This window comes from Armigeres subalbatus, chromosome 2 (assembly GCF_024139115.2).
Source record: "Armigeres subalbatus isolate Guangzhou_Male chromosome 2, GZ_Asu_2, whole genome shotgun sequence".
NCBI classification, from domain to species: Eukaryota; Metazoa; Arthropoda; class Insecta; order Diptera; family Culicidae; genus Armigeres; species Armigeres subalbatus.
Window position 1 is genome coordinate 68,845,146 of NC_085140.1, and position 14,192 is coordinate 68,859,337.

General features: G+C 36.1%; 1 protein-coding gene across 5 annotated transcripts in view; it reads left to right on the forward strand.

Moving 5' to 3' along the window:
- The window catches only part of LOC134208885 (ribosomal protein S6 kinase alpha-5), a 73,333-nt gene that overhangs the window by 7,246 nt on the left and 51,895 nt on the right, over positions 1 to 14,192 (forward strand). For 3 of the 5 annotated variants that reach the window (XM_062684839.1, XM_062684841.1, XM_062684842.1), the window contains exon 3: positions 12,462 to 13,619. In XM_062684839.1, the coding sequence (XP_062540823.1) occupies positions 12,782 to 13,619 (838 nt within the window). In that variant the 5' untranslated portion in view covers positions 12,462 to 12,781. Of the gene's footprint in view, positions 1 to 5,999; positions 6,273 to 12,461; positions 13,620 to 14,192 lie in introns of those variants that run through there. The other 2 variants (XM_062684843.1, XM_062684840.1) reach the window with 2 other exon arrangements.

The following is a 14,192-nucleotide window of genomic DNA, read 5'->3' on the forward strand; positions in this document are numbered from 1 at the left end:
TCATCCTATGAAGGAGGACGATTCTCCACATTTACATAACAGTCGTGTTCAGACAGGTAAAGTAAACGATCGACAACACTTGTCAGTAACAGACAACAGTAATTTACTAAGCTTACCTACTGCCAGGGTTCCTATTTTTTGTTTCGATGAGAGAATTTTTTTTCCGAAGGAGAATTTTTTTTTGTGGTTTGTGGTAAAAAACATCTTTTACTCACACATCTTTTCTCTAGAATGAATTTGGAGGATAAACGAAAATCGTGCCTACTTGATAAAATTGTGTTTACTCGCTTTCGGGAACCAATTATAAATATTTCATGACCGGAACGGGATTCGAACCTACGACATCAACGAAATGTTTATCACCCTACAGACCTTCTTTTATATAGTGCAAAACGATTTCTATGCGAAAATCTGCTCGTGAGAATGAAAGAGAATTACGATTCCTGATTATTGAAATTGTGGGAAATTTCCTATTTAATTAATTATTTTATTATTTCCAAAAATATAATTTTATTAAGATTAAACGAGTCGGAATCCAATTCCAAAACTACTTCACGCTTTAAGAGACCCAGATCAAAGTTTATGATTTGTTAACACTGATTCCGTTCGATACACATGTTATTATTTTGTCAACTTTCTTTTTTGATCGACCCTTCAAGTGACTTCATGTGAGTGTTTATTTCAAAGCCATTTCAATCCGCTATCTAAATTATTCACAAATCATAAAAAAATGAGTTTCTGGTTGCTAATTTATTGGAAGGTGAATTTAAGTGTTTTATTAGGTTTTTCTAAAAAAATCTCATAAATTTTAGATTTTGCATTTTAATGGGCTAGGAGAACCGTATAAATGCTGTCATCAGAGAAAAAGAATCACGAAATTTTACCACAGCAAGCTATACTGCCCCTCTACGCATAATTGTCCCATGTTAGTTTTTGTGGATTTGACTTTTCACCACAAAGCAGTCTATTTTTATGTATACTTTTAAAAAATTCTAACAGATTTCGAACTTTGTTCGGAAAATCATTGAAAACAACAACAAGGCTATTTGTCCCATTGCTTAATTTCTGCGCATAATTGTCTCGCGGTGATTAAATTCATCATTATGGCGGACTCTGTTATTTTATGGAGCATCACACATTGAAATAGCATTTTCTGTTTAGATCTTCCAATCTTATGTCGAATTCGTTTTTAAAAAGTTCCAACCTAGGTTGGAACCAGTTCCAACCTAAGTGCTGTCAAAGTGTTTTTTTATTCGCTCAGGTTGGAACTAGGTTCGCACTAGTTCCAACCCCAAAGCTGTCGGGTTCGCACTGTGTTGTTTCACAGTTTCGCACCGGGTTCACCAATACAAATGCACTTCAACTGTCAAAACCACGTGGGTGGGTGCACATAACATATGTGTAACTCGGGTAGCAAAAGTTATACCCTTATAACACTTTTTATTTGTTATACGGAACATCGAAACGTCAGAAGATAGTATAACAGTATTTGATCTAACAAGGGGTCACGCGACTAATATTGTATATCTGAATACGATTCGCGTTAGAATTATACAAAAGTATTTTCCCTAATGGTGTTGGGTGTTTAGGAGCTGAAATTGTTTTTTTATAATGAATTGCAGATTGGGGTGAACAATATTAAAGTACTAAAGAAATGAGTTTAAGGTATGTAACTGATTTAATATTGTATTGATATTGATTCGACAAACTCGAACAAAATCCATTCGTACGCCGCGCACGGGCTCTTAACCAGTAAACGATGAATTTGTTTGGTGTTTGGTTGAAATATTATGTTTTATTCGAAAAGCATATCAAATGCTCATTCATTGCTATGAGCATATTTATTAACCGCATTTCTCAAACATTTCCCATGTGTGGCGTCTCTCCCAGTAGTGTGGCATCGCACCCGAATTTGACTTTTTTTCTAACATGTATGTTACCGACTTTTTGTCTTTCAAAAGTCTTCTACACTATGTTTCCTTAAACTATCAATAACAACAAGTAGAGTTTCATTTATCGGATTATTTTGAAGAAATATCGATTTTTAAAAAGGTGATGCCTCACCTAGATTTACCCTCAGTTAAATGTTCAATGCACAGTTTTGGTGTTTTCTGTTTCCTTTTACATGTCGTTGAAATTGCTCTACTTTTGGTAAAGAGTATTCGGAATACTATCAACCCAAAAGCAATGATAAATGATAAAGATTATCATGATTTCAATGTTGAATCATCACATTTTCATTCAATATGATATCCAAATTGGAAATACCTCACAGTTGCGATGCTCTCCTGCATTCTGATAAGCGAGTTTGCTTTCGTACGATTGATAATTTATAATGTTGCTTCTAATTTATCTATTTTGTGATTGTTGCGCATCGTAGACAAACATTGGTGTATCCCTCGTCATCCTTTCGAAAAAACCGAAGACTGCGTATATAAAGATTCGTTTCCAATGTAGAACAGTTCTAAGGAATATACTTTTCTACACATGTTGAATAAAATCTAGATTTTTACCAAGCTGACTCGAAAATATTATATCAATTTTAGAGGAATTTTATTTTCGTATGATAAATATGTTAAAATGGATAAAAGATGAACATTTCATCAAAAATCGCCTAAAAATAGAAGTTACCCTACAAATAAATCAAATTAGATTTCATCAAATATAAATTGGTTAGTAACAGCATAGGAGAGATCTTCTTTTGGATGCAATTCGTCATTTTTAAAAACAATGTAAAAAATTGATGATAGAAAAATAAATATCATTACACTTTGGCTACAGATCTTGCTCTTTGTAGTCTTGGAAAAAAGTGTGATAATTTTCTGATCATATGGTATTTGTTTACACTTGAAAATGACAGAACGATGTTCCCGTTCCCAATTATAACAGTTTTGGCTCATCAAAAGGGGGTCAACTTTTGGATTGGATTTTGTTCGAAGATCCACTTATGTTATGTGATTACATCCCCAGTTCCCCTATTTATATCCGCCCAAAAGTTAATTCCACTATCCGCAAAAATCAGTTCACGCACTTGAACATATTTATTTATTTATCATGATCTGATTAGTCAAGGCCAACGCACTGCCAGTGCACTGGATGTCCGCGATCATCTGGATCATATGTTTCGAATCAAAACAAACACGATGCTACGCACACCAACATATCCAATGACAGATGGAACTGAAAATGTTTTTTTATTCAGGGTTCGGGTTGGCACTGACCCAGGTTTAAAAACGAATTCGATATTAGCCTGTCCCACTGGTTAATAGAGGGAAATTTGTGCAATACTCTTTCTAAGCGACATAATCACTTCAACCACGTGGATGGTTCACTTCTATAGATAAAACATGTGGAGACATAAGTTAAGTCAATCGCAGTAGTCATTCACGAAATCATGCACTGAACGGGGCCGATATGCGTAGAAACCACAAAACAAGTGCTCTATATTTCTCGACATAACTGTCCCGCCAAACTATTTTCATGATTGTTGTCGCAAATTCTATTTGTGGGTGAAAAATAAGAATGATTTTAATGAAATTAAGTCTTCTGAATGATTCTGTGATGTAATAATCTTATATTTCATTCAGGTTATACGTCAGTAATGAAAATTAGGATTCAATTTCAAATGCCATTTTCTCATTTGTCGTTTTTTGAATTTGGTGATAAATATAAGCATGCGTAGAACGGCAGTATAGCCAACGGAATTAATAATTTTGAAAAATACGAGCTGATTTTTTTTTTCTAATGGTTTATTGCACGAGATTAGATATTCTATAAACAATAAACATTTAAAACAGTACCTTTCCGGGATCAATTCGAGAATAACATTTATTATCATGAACAATCAAATAAATATATGCACAATGCAGATAATCAAAAGTCTAACCCTGTGCTTCAAATTATTTTAATTTTTTTTTCAAATTGTTTAGGGAATTGCATCTCATATCTCGCTGTGGAAATTTGTTCGTGATTCTAAATACTTTTTTTTTGCCTTTCTCGTATTTTTTACATTTCTCCTAGCCTAGTATTAGTCATAATAATTATCAGGAAATTACAACCAAGAAGCATTTGTTTACTTTGCCTAATAGGTAGACGATTTGACAATTCGATAAGTAGATTTAACTTCACTCTTTGCGCAACTCTACACAATATAGACGAATCCAAGTAAAAATAAGAAGAAGACACTCGACGGTGTTAACTTTGACAGATGCTACAGCACAGCATAGGAAGATCATTTTAAAATGCTTATAATAAATTCTAGACAAAATGTAATTAAAATCTGATTGATGTATGGTACGGAAAAAGTTCCGAACTGTATAATAGATACATTTTTGGAAAATATACAAAAAATTGAGATAAGCTTCTAAATATATAATTCAGAACTTTTTCCGTATCGTACATCAATCAGATTTTAATTACAATTTGTCTAGAATTTATTATAAGCATTTTAAAATGATCTTCCTATGCTGTGCTGTAGGATCTGTCAAAGTTAACACCGTCTCCAATTGTTGTTTATGATATTCAGATGTGTTGATAAATTAATAATTGAGATGTGTGTACCCAAAAACGCGAGGTTAGGGCTATACCAGCCATTGTGAAATAGACATATTTGGACTTTGTCGTGAATGTCCTTAATAAATATTAAGGTGAAACCTAACGAAATGTACCTATAGTCAAAGCTGAAGTATGATGGCAGTACAGCAGTGAAGTACGTTGGATGGAAATCAGAAAACAGTGCTATAATTTAGTATATGTTTATGTTAAACAACTTAATTGGAATATTATGAAAAATATGTATGTACATATGTATGTATTACCGAGTTGATGAGTTTTTTAATATCTTGTTTCCGAACATACCTAATGGATGTTCTCATTCTTGTAATTCAAGACTGTTGCTCTCATTAATAAAAATACTAAAGAAGAATACAGACCATCATGTAGACGACCTTATATTAAAGTGCTAGGTATACTAACAACAGGGAATAATAATTACAGACAATCAACTATACAAACAAGTCGGAAAAGCGCGTTACTACCATCACAACTTATTCTCTGATTCTCTCACAACTCCATCGTAGAGAGGGGGAGACCTGCTTTCAGCAACCATCGGCGATATTTCTCGGGTACTTTTTCAAAACGACGTATGTCGCAAATTGTAAACAAACCCGTTTTCAACAGCATATGGCATCAAATTCATCTAAAAATGTGTATATCTTCAAAGCTACATGAAAATGTGTTTTTAAAATGTAAATCAATATTTTGCAAAACGGTGTAACATCATTGTTGAAAATATTGCACATACACCGCTTAGCAGAAAATGTACTTTAAAAAGTTTTATCGAACAACTAAATAGTTTAAAACGTGCATCTGCTTGTACTTTTTCATCACTGATTTCAAAATTAAGCATGTCGCTTAAATATTCTGATTTTCGTTAAGAAAAACATTTTACGTTGTTTTTCTGGCAGCAAATGTTGTTACGTCGTGTTGTAAGTGTTGCAATTTTTTTGTCGCATGTGCGTGAAACGTTTCAACTTGACGCAACATTTCGACGTATCAACAATGCAGCGTACGGAGCAGCGTAACATTTCGACGAAAGTAGCATGACCTAGGTCATACTGACGTATCAAAACGACGTATGTGATTTATCTGCTGCAGAACGTTGTAACATATATTTTTATCAAAATAACTGAAATGTTCACACGCAGTGCAGATTTCAAGGTCTGTGACGATGAACCTTTTCATAATGTATCGTTGAGGTGTATTCAATTGCAATAAAAATGATTAGTTTCTAAATAGGAATAAAAATGAAATCTGAAAACTTTCAAGCTCATTTTCTCAGCTTGATTAAAATGTTACATACGCCGATTTGAAAAAGTTCCCGAGATTTATTGGTGTATCTGTTTATGTCAGTTTCCCACACGCACACCATCAGACCACCACCGCCAAGTCCATCACTCGAGAAGAAGCGGAACAAGTGGAATCCACCACTTTTACTCGGATTTTCGTCGTACCCTGAGACGGTCGTCTTCGCATCGGTTGGTCGTCGTGTACCGTTTGTGCCGTTCCCCATACAGTTAGTTTGGGTAGGATAATTTTCAAGTGCCACGCGCGCGGTTTTCCTCATTTTTCACACCCTTTTCGGTGGTTCCCTTCGCTGGGAGGTCTCAACTGTACGGCTCTGGTGAATGAATGATCCATATTCGGTGGAAATACTTTGAGGAATTGAGTTGAGTGTCATCAGGAAAATGTGATCAGTTTTGAGTGATTTGAAGGTAGGTTCGATTAATGTGTTTGATTTGGCCTCCCACAAGTGTTAAATGAGTGTAATCCGGATGAATAATGTACCTACAAGAAGAAAATTAAATAAGACTCACAACTAGTAAAAAGTTATATGAGTTAATGAGAATTTAGACGACATTTAATACAGGGACTCATTCAAACATAAGGTTTAATGGACTAGAGATACAATACTTACAGATGGGGAATCCCGAATAGTGATGGACGTCATATTTGAATCGTTCCGATGGGTTCTTTAAGACAATTTTGTGAAATTATAAAATCGAAACCATTTTTTATTTATCTATGTAGAAATAATACTACTACAATGATTTTATTAATGGCAGCACTTTTTACATTTCGATAGTTTTTTAATATTCCACTTCATACCAAAGTAGAAACTTTTGCCAAGGCAACAGTGAGTGCGAGTGTTGTGTTAAGTGCACAGTAGGGTGAAACAAAACCGGAGCATCTTTTCGGGTTTCATCAAGGTGCGATTTTTCTTTATTATTGTGACTACTAATGTTATAGGGTTACTGCTCCTGGACTTCATCTCATAGCTCCGATATCCATCCCACGGAAAACAAACCAATGAAAAAATATTTGATACATAAAAACAACTATTTTTTAAAAAGTAAATAAAAGGCATCTGGGTGGACTTTATATATCAAGCGAAAGGTTTTACTTCCTGCTCCTTAGAACAGCTGTGAAAACCACAATAAAATTTGATATAATCCTCAAAATTGATTAATCCATAATAGGAACGCATGTACTAGTTGTGGCAATTTAGTTAGTTAATTTTGGTTCCTTATTTGGAAAATCCCATTGTTTTCTTATGGGATTGGCCAAATTGGGACCACTGCACTAGTGCGACAACTGGTGCTATAGCCACGACTGGTACATCTAGCCTGGTTGTTTTCTGTTGAAAATTAGCCCGATTGCGTTCCAGAGTTATTTAAATAAACATTATTTTTTGCCCCTTGGAAAAAAATCACAGGAACTGCTGCAATGCATTCAAAAATAGATATAAAGTAATGGAAACAGTAAAATCTATCCCCCTAAAGTGCTAATTTCACCACCATTGTGTTTTTCTTACAGCGCCTGTTATTTATTGTCGGAAAGCTTTACAAAATCCTAGACAGGTACTCAGAAATAATTCATAATAAACCACTGGCGGTGAAATATATTTCATGGAAATCGTTGTTGATTGCTGTATTATTTACGAAAATAAAAAGAATGATTAAGATTAATTTTTTTTTGGGCTGACAAAGTCGGGTCGAAAACGTGATAAAATCGGCGGTAGACAAATCATGGAGTGACAAAATCGGGTCAACACTGTATTTTTGTTAGTTGAAGTTTAACTCATACGAGAACTGAATCGACTCAGTTACTGAGTAGGTTTTTCCTACCTCCCTTTTTGGCTCATTTAACACCTTTTTGCCTTTCTCGTACACCTAGGTGTAACGAAAAGGCTATATATTCACTTCCAAGACGATTTTGTGATAGAAGGTCCGGAGACCCATAGTGTTATATACCAATCGACTCAGCTCGACGAATTGAGATGCTGTCTGTCTGTGTGTATGTATGTGCGCAAAATAAAGCTCACTCATCTTTTAAGCACTTATCTTGATCCGATTTGTTTGCAATAAGTTGCATTCGACGGGGAATCCCGTCCCGTTTCCTATTGAAAATCGGCCAGACCGGACTGTGGTATCAAAAGTTACGACCAAAATAAGATTTATATACAAAAACACGTTAAGAAATTCTCACTCATTTTTTTAGTATATCTAATATACGAAAGGCACAAACGCCGCTTGGTGGATCAATCAGGCTTTTTTTTTCTGTAAATGAGTAGAAAAACTGTTGAAGAAAATAAGAGGGAAGGTTAAACTTATTAGCAAGGATCGTATTCCTCATTCATTATCACGAGCAGAGAATCCTCACTCACGTGGATTTTCGCAGAGAAATCGATTTGCGGGAAAGAAAAAAAGGTTTGATGAGAGATAACCCATGCCGAAAAGTTTATTTTCTTGTTTTCTCACTTCATTCATTCTTTCCGTACCAACACCAATTGCAAAAAGAATAGCCTCTATGGAATAAACAATCTAACTTCTACATGCAGTCGGCGTGGTGGTATGACTAGAATAACCGCATCATAACGCCATTTTTGTCGATGGTCTAAGTTCGAATCCCGTTCCGGCCCTAACATTGGTTCCCGAAAATTAACGCGAAAAGCGAATGATGCATAGAAATGATGAAACGAAAACATAATTTGATCAAGTAGACACGGTTCGTTCTAGAGGAAAGAGGTGTGAGGGAAAGATGTTTTCACCACAAACTACGAAAATTATCATAGAGTATATTCACAAATCAAGCCCTGTCGAAAAAAGATTCTCCTTCGCCCCGAAAATCGCTTGATTTCGATTCATTGAAACGAAAAGTACGAGCCCTGCTTATTAGTCATTGAGTAGATTCAGATTCACTCCAATTTATTTTCAGTACGTGTGCTTCTGTGGCTCTTGCGTGCATTTTTTTACAGTTTGACTTGAAATTTAGAAAATTCCTCTATTAGTTAAACTTACTCAGTAAATTAATACTATAAAATCTTTTAGAAGGAGTAAAATCAAAGTGCAGATTTTTTTGCCTTAAGTGTAGGACAACACTGATACTGGTCATAGCTGGTCACAATCTGAAAAAAAAATGACGTATACTCCATTTTCCACCAAATGATGTTAACGAGTAGTACTCGTTCGTCATCGTCATGGAGCTCTTCAACAGATAAAATAAAAAAACTAGGTTTATTTTTTTTTAAGTAAAATCTATTTAGTTTATTTATTTATTTATCAGTTATTACCTTCACAGTTCAGTTTATACTCAGCATAGAGATGCAAGTTTGTAAAACTAATTGAAAAAACCCAGATCAATCCACCTAGCGTTGGTGGTGCCTTTCTCGCGCATTAAAATAATAAGAAAAACACATAAGAGAGGTCGAAATAGCACTTTAGGGGGATAGATTTTACTTTTCCCATCAATTCATATGTATTTGCGGTCATTTGAATGCTTTGCTGCAATCTTTGAAAAAAAATTTTTTTTTCGTTTTTGAAAAAAAAATTCCCAAGGGGGGACCCTTGGCAGAAAAACAATGTTTTTTCAATAACTTTGGAACGCAATGACCGATCGGGCCAATTTTCAATAGGAAACAACTAGACCGCAATCCGCGTCGACTGCAACTTGTTGCGAGCAAATCAAATAATGCTAAGTACCAAAAAGTGTGTCTCACATTTTTGTACACACACACACACATACATACACACATACAGACATCACCTCAATTCGTCGAACTGAGTCGATTGATATATAACACTATGGGTCTCCGAGCCTTCTATCAAAAGTTCGGTTTTGCAGTGATCCTATAGCCTTTACGTATACTTTGTATACGAGAAAGGCAAAAAACTCTTGAAAAACATATTTGAGAATCTCCAAGAATTCCATCAAAATCTCCCAACCGTTTTGAAATCAAAACGAAATAACCTCCGTACATTGTTACACGTCTTTTAAAAAGAGGCTCTAGAGTTTTCGAAAACCTAAACAAAACATAAAGGAAATACAGACCCCATTTGATTTCGACAAAACAATTTTTTTAACTTTTATTTTTGCCAAATCCCATAGTATTTGTAAAAAACGGCCAGAGCCCTAAACCGATGAGAAAAAAATCATAGAAAAAGAGTTTTTTTTTTCAAGGGAAACGAAATATTAAAATTCTCGTAAAAAATAAGACCCCGAAACCGACGTAGAAAAATGTAAAAGTTAATCTCGTTTTTCCTCTGTTTATACGTGGGGAATACTTACTAAGCTAAGCGTTAAAACCGAGTAAATCCCGAAATCCGGTGAAGTCGTTTTTTATGCGTATTTCGGGATTTCTTCCTCTTTTTCTTCAATGGCTCTACCTTCTAACTGGAACATGGCCTGCTTTTCAACTTAGTATTCTATTAGCATTTCCTCAGTTATTATAATTGAAAGATTTTCTATGCCCGCCATTGCATGAGTAAGTATCTTGGGTGGCAAGTACAATGGATACACACTATGCCCATGAAATGTGTATGTTTCGTCTTTATCGGATATGCAACTACGCCTTTGCTCGCAAGGCTTACTGGAGACCTATGTGATTATAGTAATCTGAAATTATTTGTAAGAGCATGTTAGGGGCTTTTCACAAATTACGTAACGCTGTAGGGAGAGGAGGAGGGTTATGCCGAGCGTTACGATCTATACAAAAAAAAAACCTTCCATACAAAAAGTGTTACGAGGGAGGGTGGGTGTCCAAAGCCATCAAATATAGCGTTACGTAATTTGTGAAAGTAATAACTATTCCATTTTAATGAAATACAGTGTTGACCCGATTTTGTCTACCCCCGATTTTATCACGTTTTCGACCCGATTTTATCACGTCCCGATTTTGTCACGTTTTCGACCCGATTTTGTCACCCCAAAAAATTTTGTCATTCTTTTTATTTTCTTAAATGATACCACAAACAACATTGATTTTCATGAAATAACTTTCACCGCCTGTAGTTTATTACGAACAACTTCTGAGTACCTGGGAAACATTTTGTAAGCAATTTCGACAAGAAATAATGGGTACCGTTCACGCATTTGGCCTTTCCAAGACATAAAATGATTCATATTTGTGGAATGAATTAAAAAATTGGAAATATTTTTTTTTCCAATTTTGTCACATACCCTGTTTTATCACCCCAAAATTCACCAGGGGGGTGATAAAATCGGGATATTACTGTAATATAAAAAACCAAAATATGTCAAAAAAATAGTTTGCAATAAAGGTGAAAAACTCTTTCCGTTAGTGGTATCGACAAAATAAACCCCACCCTAGTAACACAGACCAACTGCTGGGAGTTAGTAGACGTTCAATTCGTATAACTGTATCGCATCGCCACTCGCGCGCCTTGTTGCGCACACATATTCGCGTGACTTTTAAGTATGCGGAGAAAAAGCGCGAAGAAGAGAACGAGGTGGACTTGGGGACTGGTGATGATGTCCTAATTTTCTTCGAGCAACATTATTAAGACAACCAAAGCTATACCGCACCAGGGGGAGCCAAGAAACAGACAACCTCATTCCGACCGATGAACAACTAGTGCTGCTTTGGTACATAACATTTGTTTTGTTTTCTTGTCTTGATCAGCCTTGTGAGAACTAGTCTACCGTTGTTGTTATGTGTACTTCTGATAGATATGTCTGGTGCCGAATGGGTACCGATGCTTCCTAGCTTTTGTTGTCTGGTTTTTTTATTGTTCTGAACAATTTTCGAAGGATTTTTCAAACTAACAACAGCGAAAGTTATCGTTTACCGATGAGGTGCACACTGCTGTTGTTTGCCAAATCACAGCGATGTGATGGGAATCTGTTTCAACCATGAAGAACTTGTTACTAATTTTATGATTATGAACTATCAGGGTTTGTGTTTATGGGACTGTTTAGTATATTATCAAAAATCCTACTTCTGTGAATCGTTGATATGGCACCTTTATGATATTTCAAGCAACAAAAACTCAAAGCAAATAGTCAACCATATATATTTAATGGGGGCTGAAACATCTAAAGGTACATCAAAATCTATTGAAACAAAATTTAAGTTTTATTATTATAATTGACAATGCATTTGCCTTTCTTGTACAACAAAGTTGTACCGAAAGGCTATCATTTCACTCCAAGAGACTCATAGTGTAATAAACCAATCGACTCAGCTCAAAGAACTGAGCACATGTCTGTCTATCCGTGTGTATGTATGTATGTATGTGTGTGCACAAAAGCTGAGAAAAACATTAGACAACTTTTCATATAATAATCCTTAATCCTTTTCTCGCAACAAGTTTTATTCAACAGAAGGCAAAGCCTAGTTGATCACTATTGAATTTGAAAACGATCGACCGTTGCGTTTGGAAGTTATAAAGAAAATGGTACATCGAACCGAGCCATATAAGCGCCATCTAAGGTTGGTGTATTGACTAAATACGAGAAAGGCATTATCACTACTCGGTGAATTAAGTTGGGTTTTTTATAGTTTGAACGTTGAACATAATGATTCCCTTACTACATATTACCAATACTTTTCAACTTGCCAATAATACTAATGATACACTATTTTATTATCAATCTCTTTTCAGATTGTTTTTTTTTTTGTGATTTGGATACATTTATTCTCCACAACAGAAGAACCCGCTGTGGTGTAACAGCAACTTATAAAGCGGAAGAAAATTTCGTAAAAGGCAAACAAAATATTAGTGCTATCAGTTATACAAACCTCTGACCACCGAAGTTGTGGTCAACAATGGAAGTGCATTGTGAGAAAATAAGTGTTTCCGCAACCATTTAACGGTTCGGTGGGGAATTAAAAAAATACCATCTACAGAAAATTCAAAAAGTGTTAACAGTGTGAAGAAATATTGAGTGTATTTGTGCCTAGTAAGCGATTAAAAAATAAAACATGAGTCGCAATCGTACTAAAGGGGGTACTAACAGTTCCTCCAGCAAGAAGCAACACGAAAGTGGCTTCTACGAAGAGTACTCCTCGTCATCTTCCTCCCTATCGTACGGACTGGCATCGAAGGATTTTAAAGGTTCATCCGGAAGCGGCAAAACCCAATCCACGTCCTCGTCATCCCGGCACTATCACCACCACCATCATCACCAACCGGCTCGTCCGGTGAAATCGGATTACCAAGCATTCTGCAAGAAGTATTACCAACAGCAATCGGAAACGAAACGCAAGGGCGCTTGCGATTCGATTGAGCCACCGGATCTGATCAACCAAATCGTGGCCGATCAGCAAAAAAAGATCCTGCTGCAGCAGGCTGCAGCACGGAAGAAACAACAGCAGCAACAGGAACAGCACGCGCTCGTTAGTAGCAGCAGTGGTGGTAGTAGTAGCAACTACCATCAGGTGCGTGAGGCGCCCGTCATAATTGATTCGGAAGATTCCGACAACGGGGCCGCTAGTGGAAATGAGAGTGGTAGCGATGGGGAGGGGCACTCGCATCGATTGCATCAACATCATCATAATCATCATCAACAACTGCAACATCAGCAGCAGCACCATAATCAAAAACAAGGAAATGGTGGTGGCAAGGCCCGTGCCGCCGAGGGAGAAGAAGAAGACGATGAAGATGATGAGGAGGAGGAAGAACAGGTGCAGCAGCAGAAGCAGGCGCAGGATACGCCCAAGAAGCGTAACGAGAAGAGCAGCAGCAGTGTGATTTACAATGGTACGATAGTCGACAAAGAAGGTCTGGAGATGATCAAAATCTCCACCATCAACACCAAAGGTGAGTCATTTTTATATCTATAGTATATTAATTACCTAGCGTTGGTACATTTCGTTAGGTTTCCGGTGAAGTCTTGATCATTTTCTTTGCAAGACTCAAAGTAATTGTGGAGTCTCACAAACGAAAGTTGCTATTCACTCTACTGGCACTGGTTACCGCACACAGACGACCAAAGTTGAATGACAATGCCTCCGCTTGACAAAACCGCGTAGTGTGGCAATGCAGTCTAGTTTCGTTTTGATTTTTGCATCTGCAAGCGGATTTGGTTTCGGTTTTGTAAACCGTGATATCCGGAAGATCAATTTTTGCTGATTAAATAATATGGAAATAACTAAATATTAATTTCAATCCACTGAATCTGGACTGTTGATAAGAAAATTTTAAGGATCCCAATAGTTTCCATTTGATCTCGTGTAAAAAGTTGTTTGCACTTATTCTAAATTGGGATTCCGCAGTCGAACTGCTATCGTTAGGTAGTTTCTTTTTTTCGTCAACCGTCAACTTCCAAAACCGGGTTGAATATAATATAAGTAACAGTTGATCCAAAAACAACTAAAGTTATTTAATCTACCC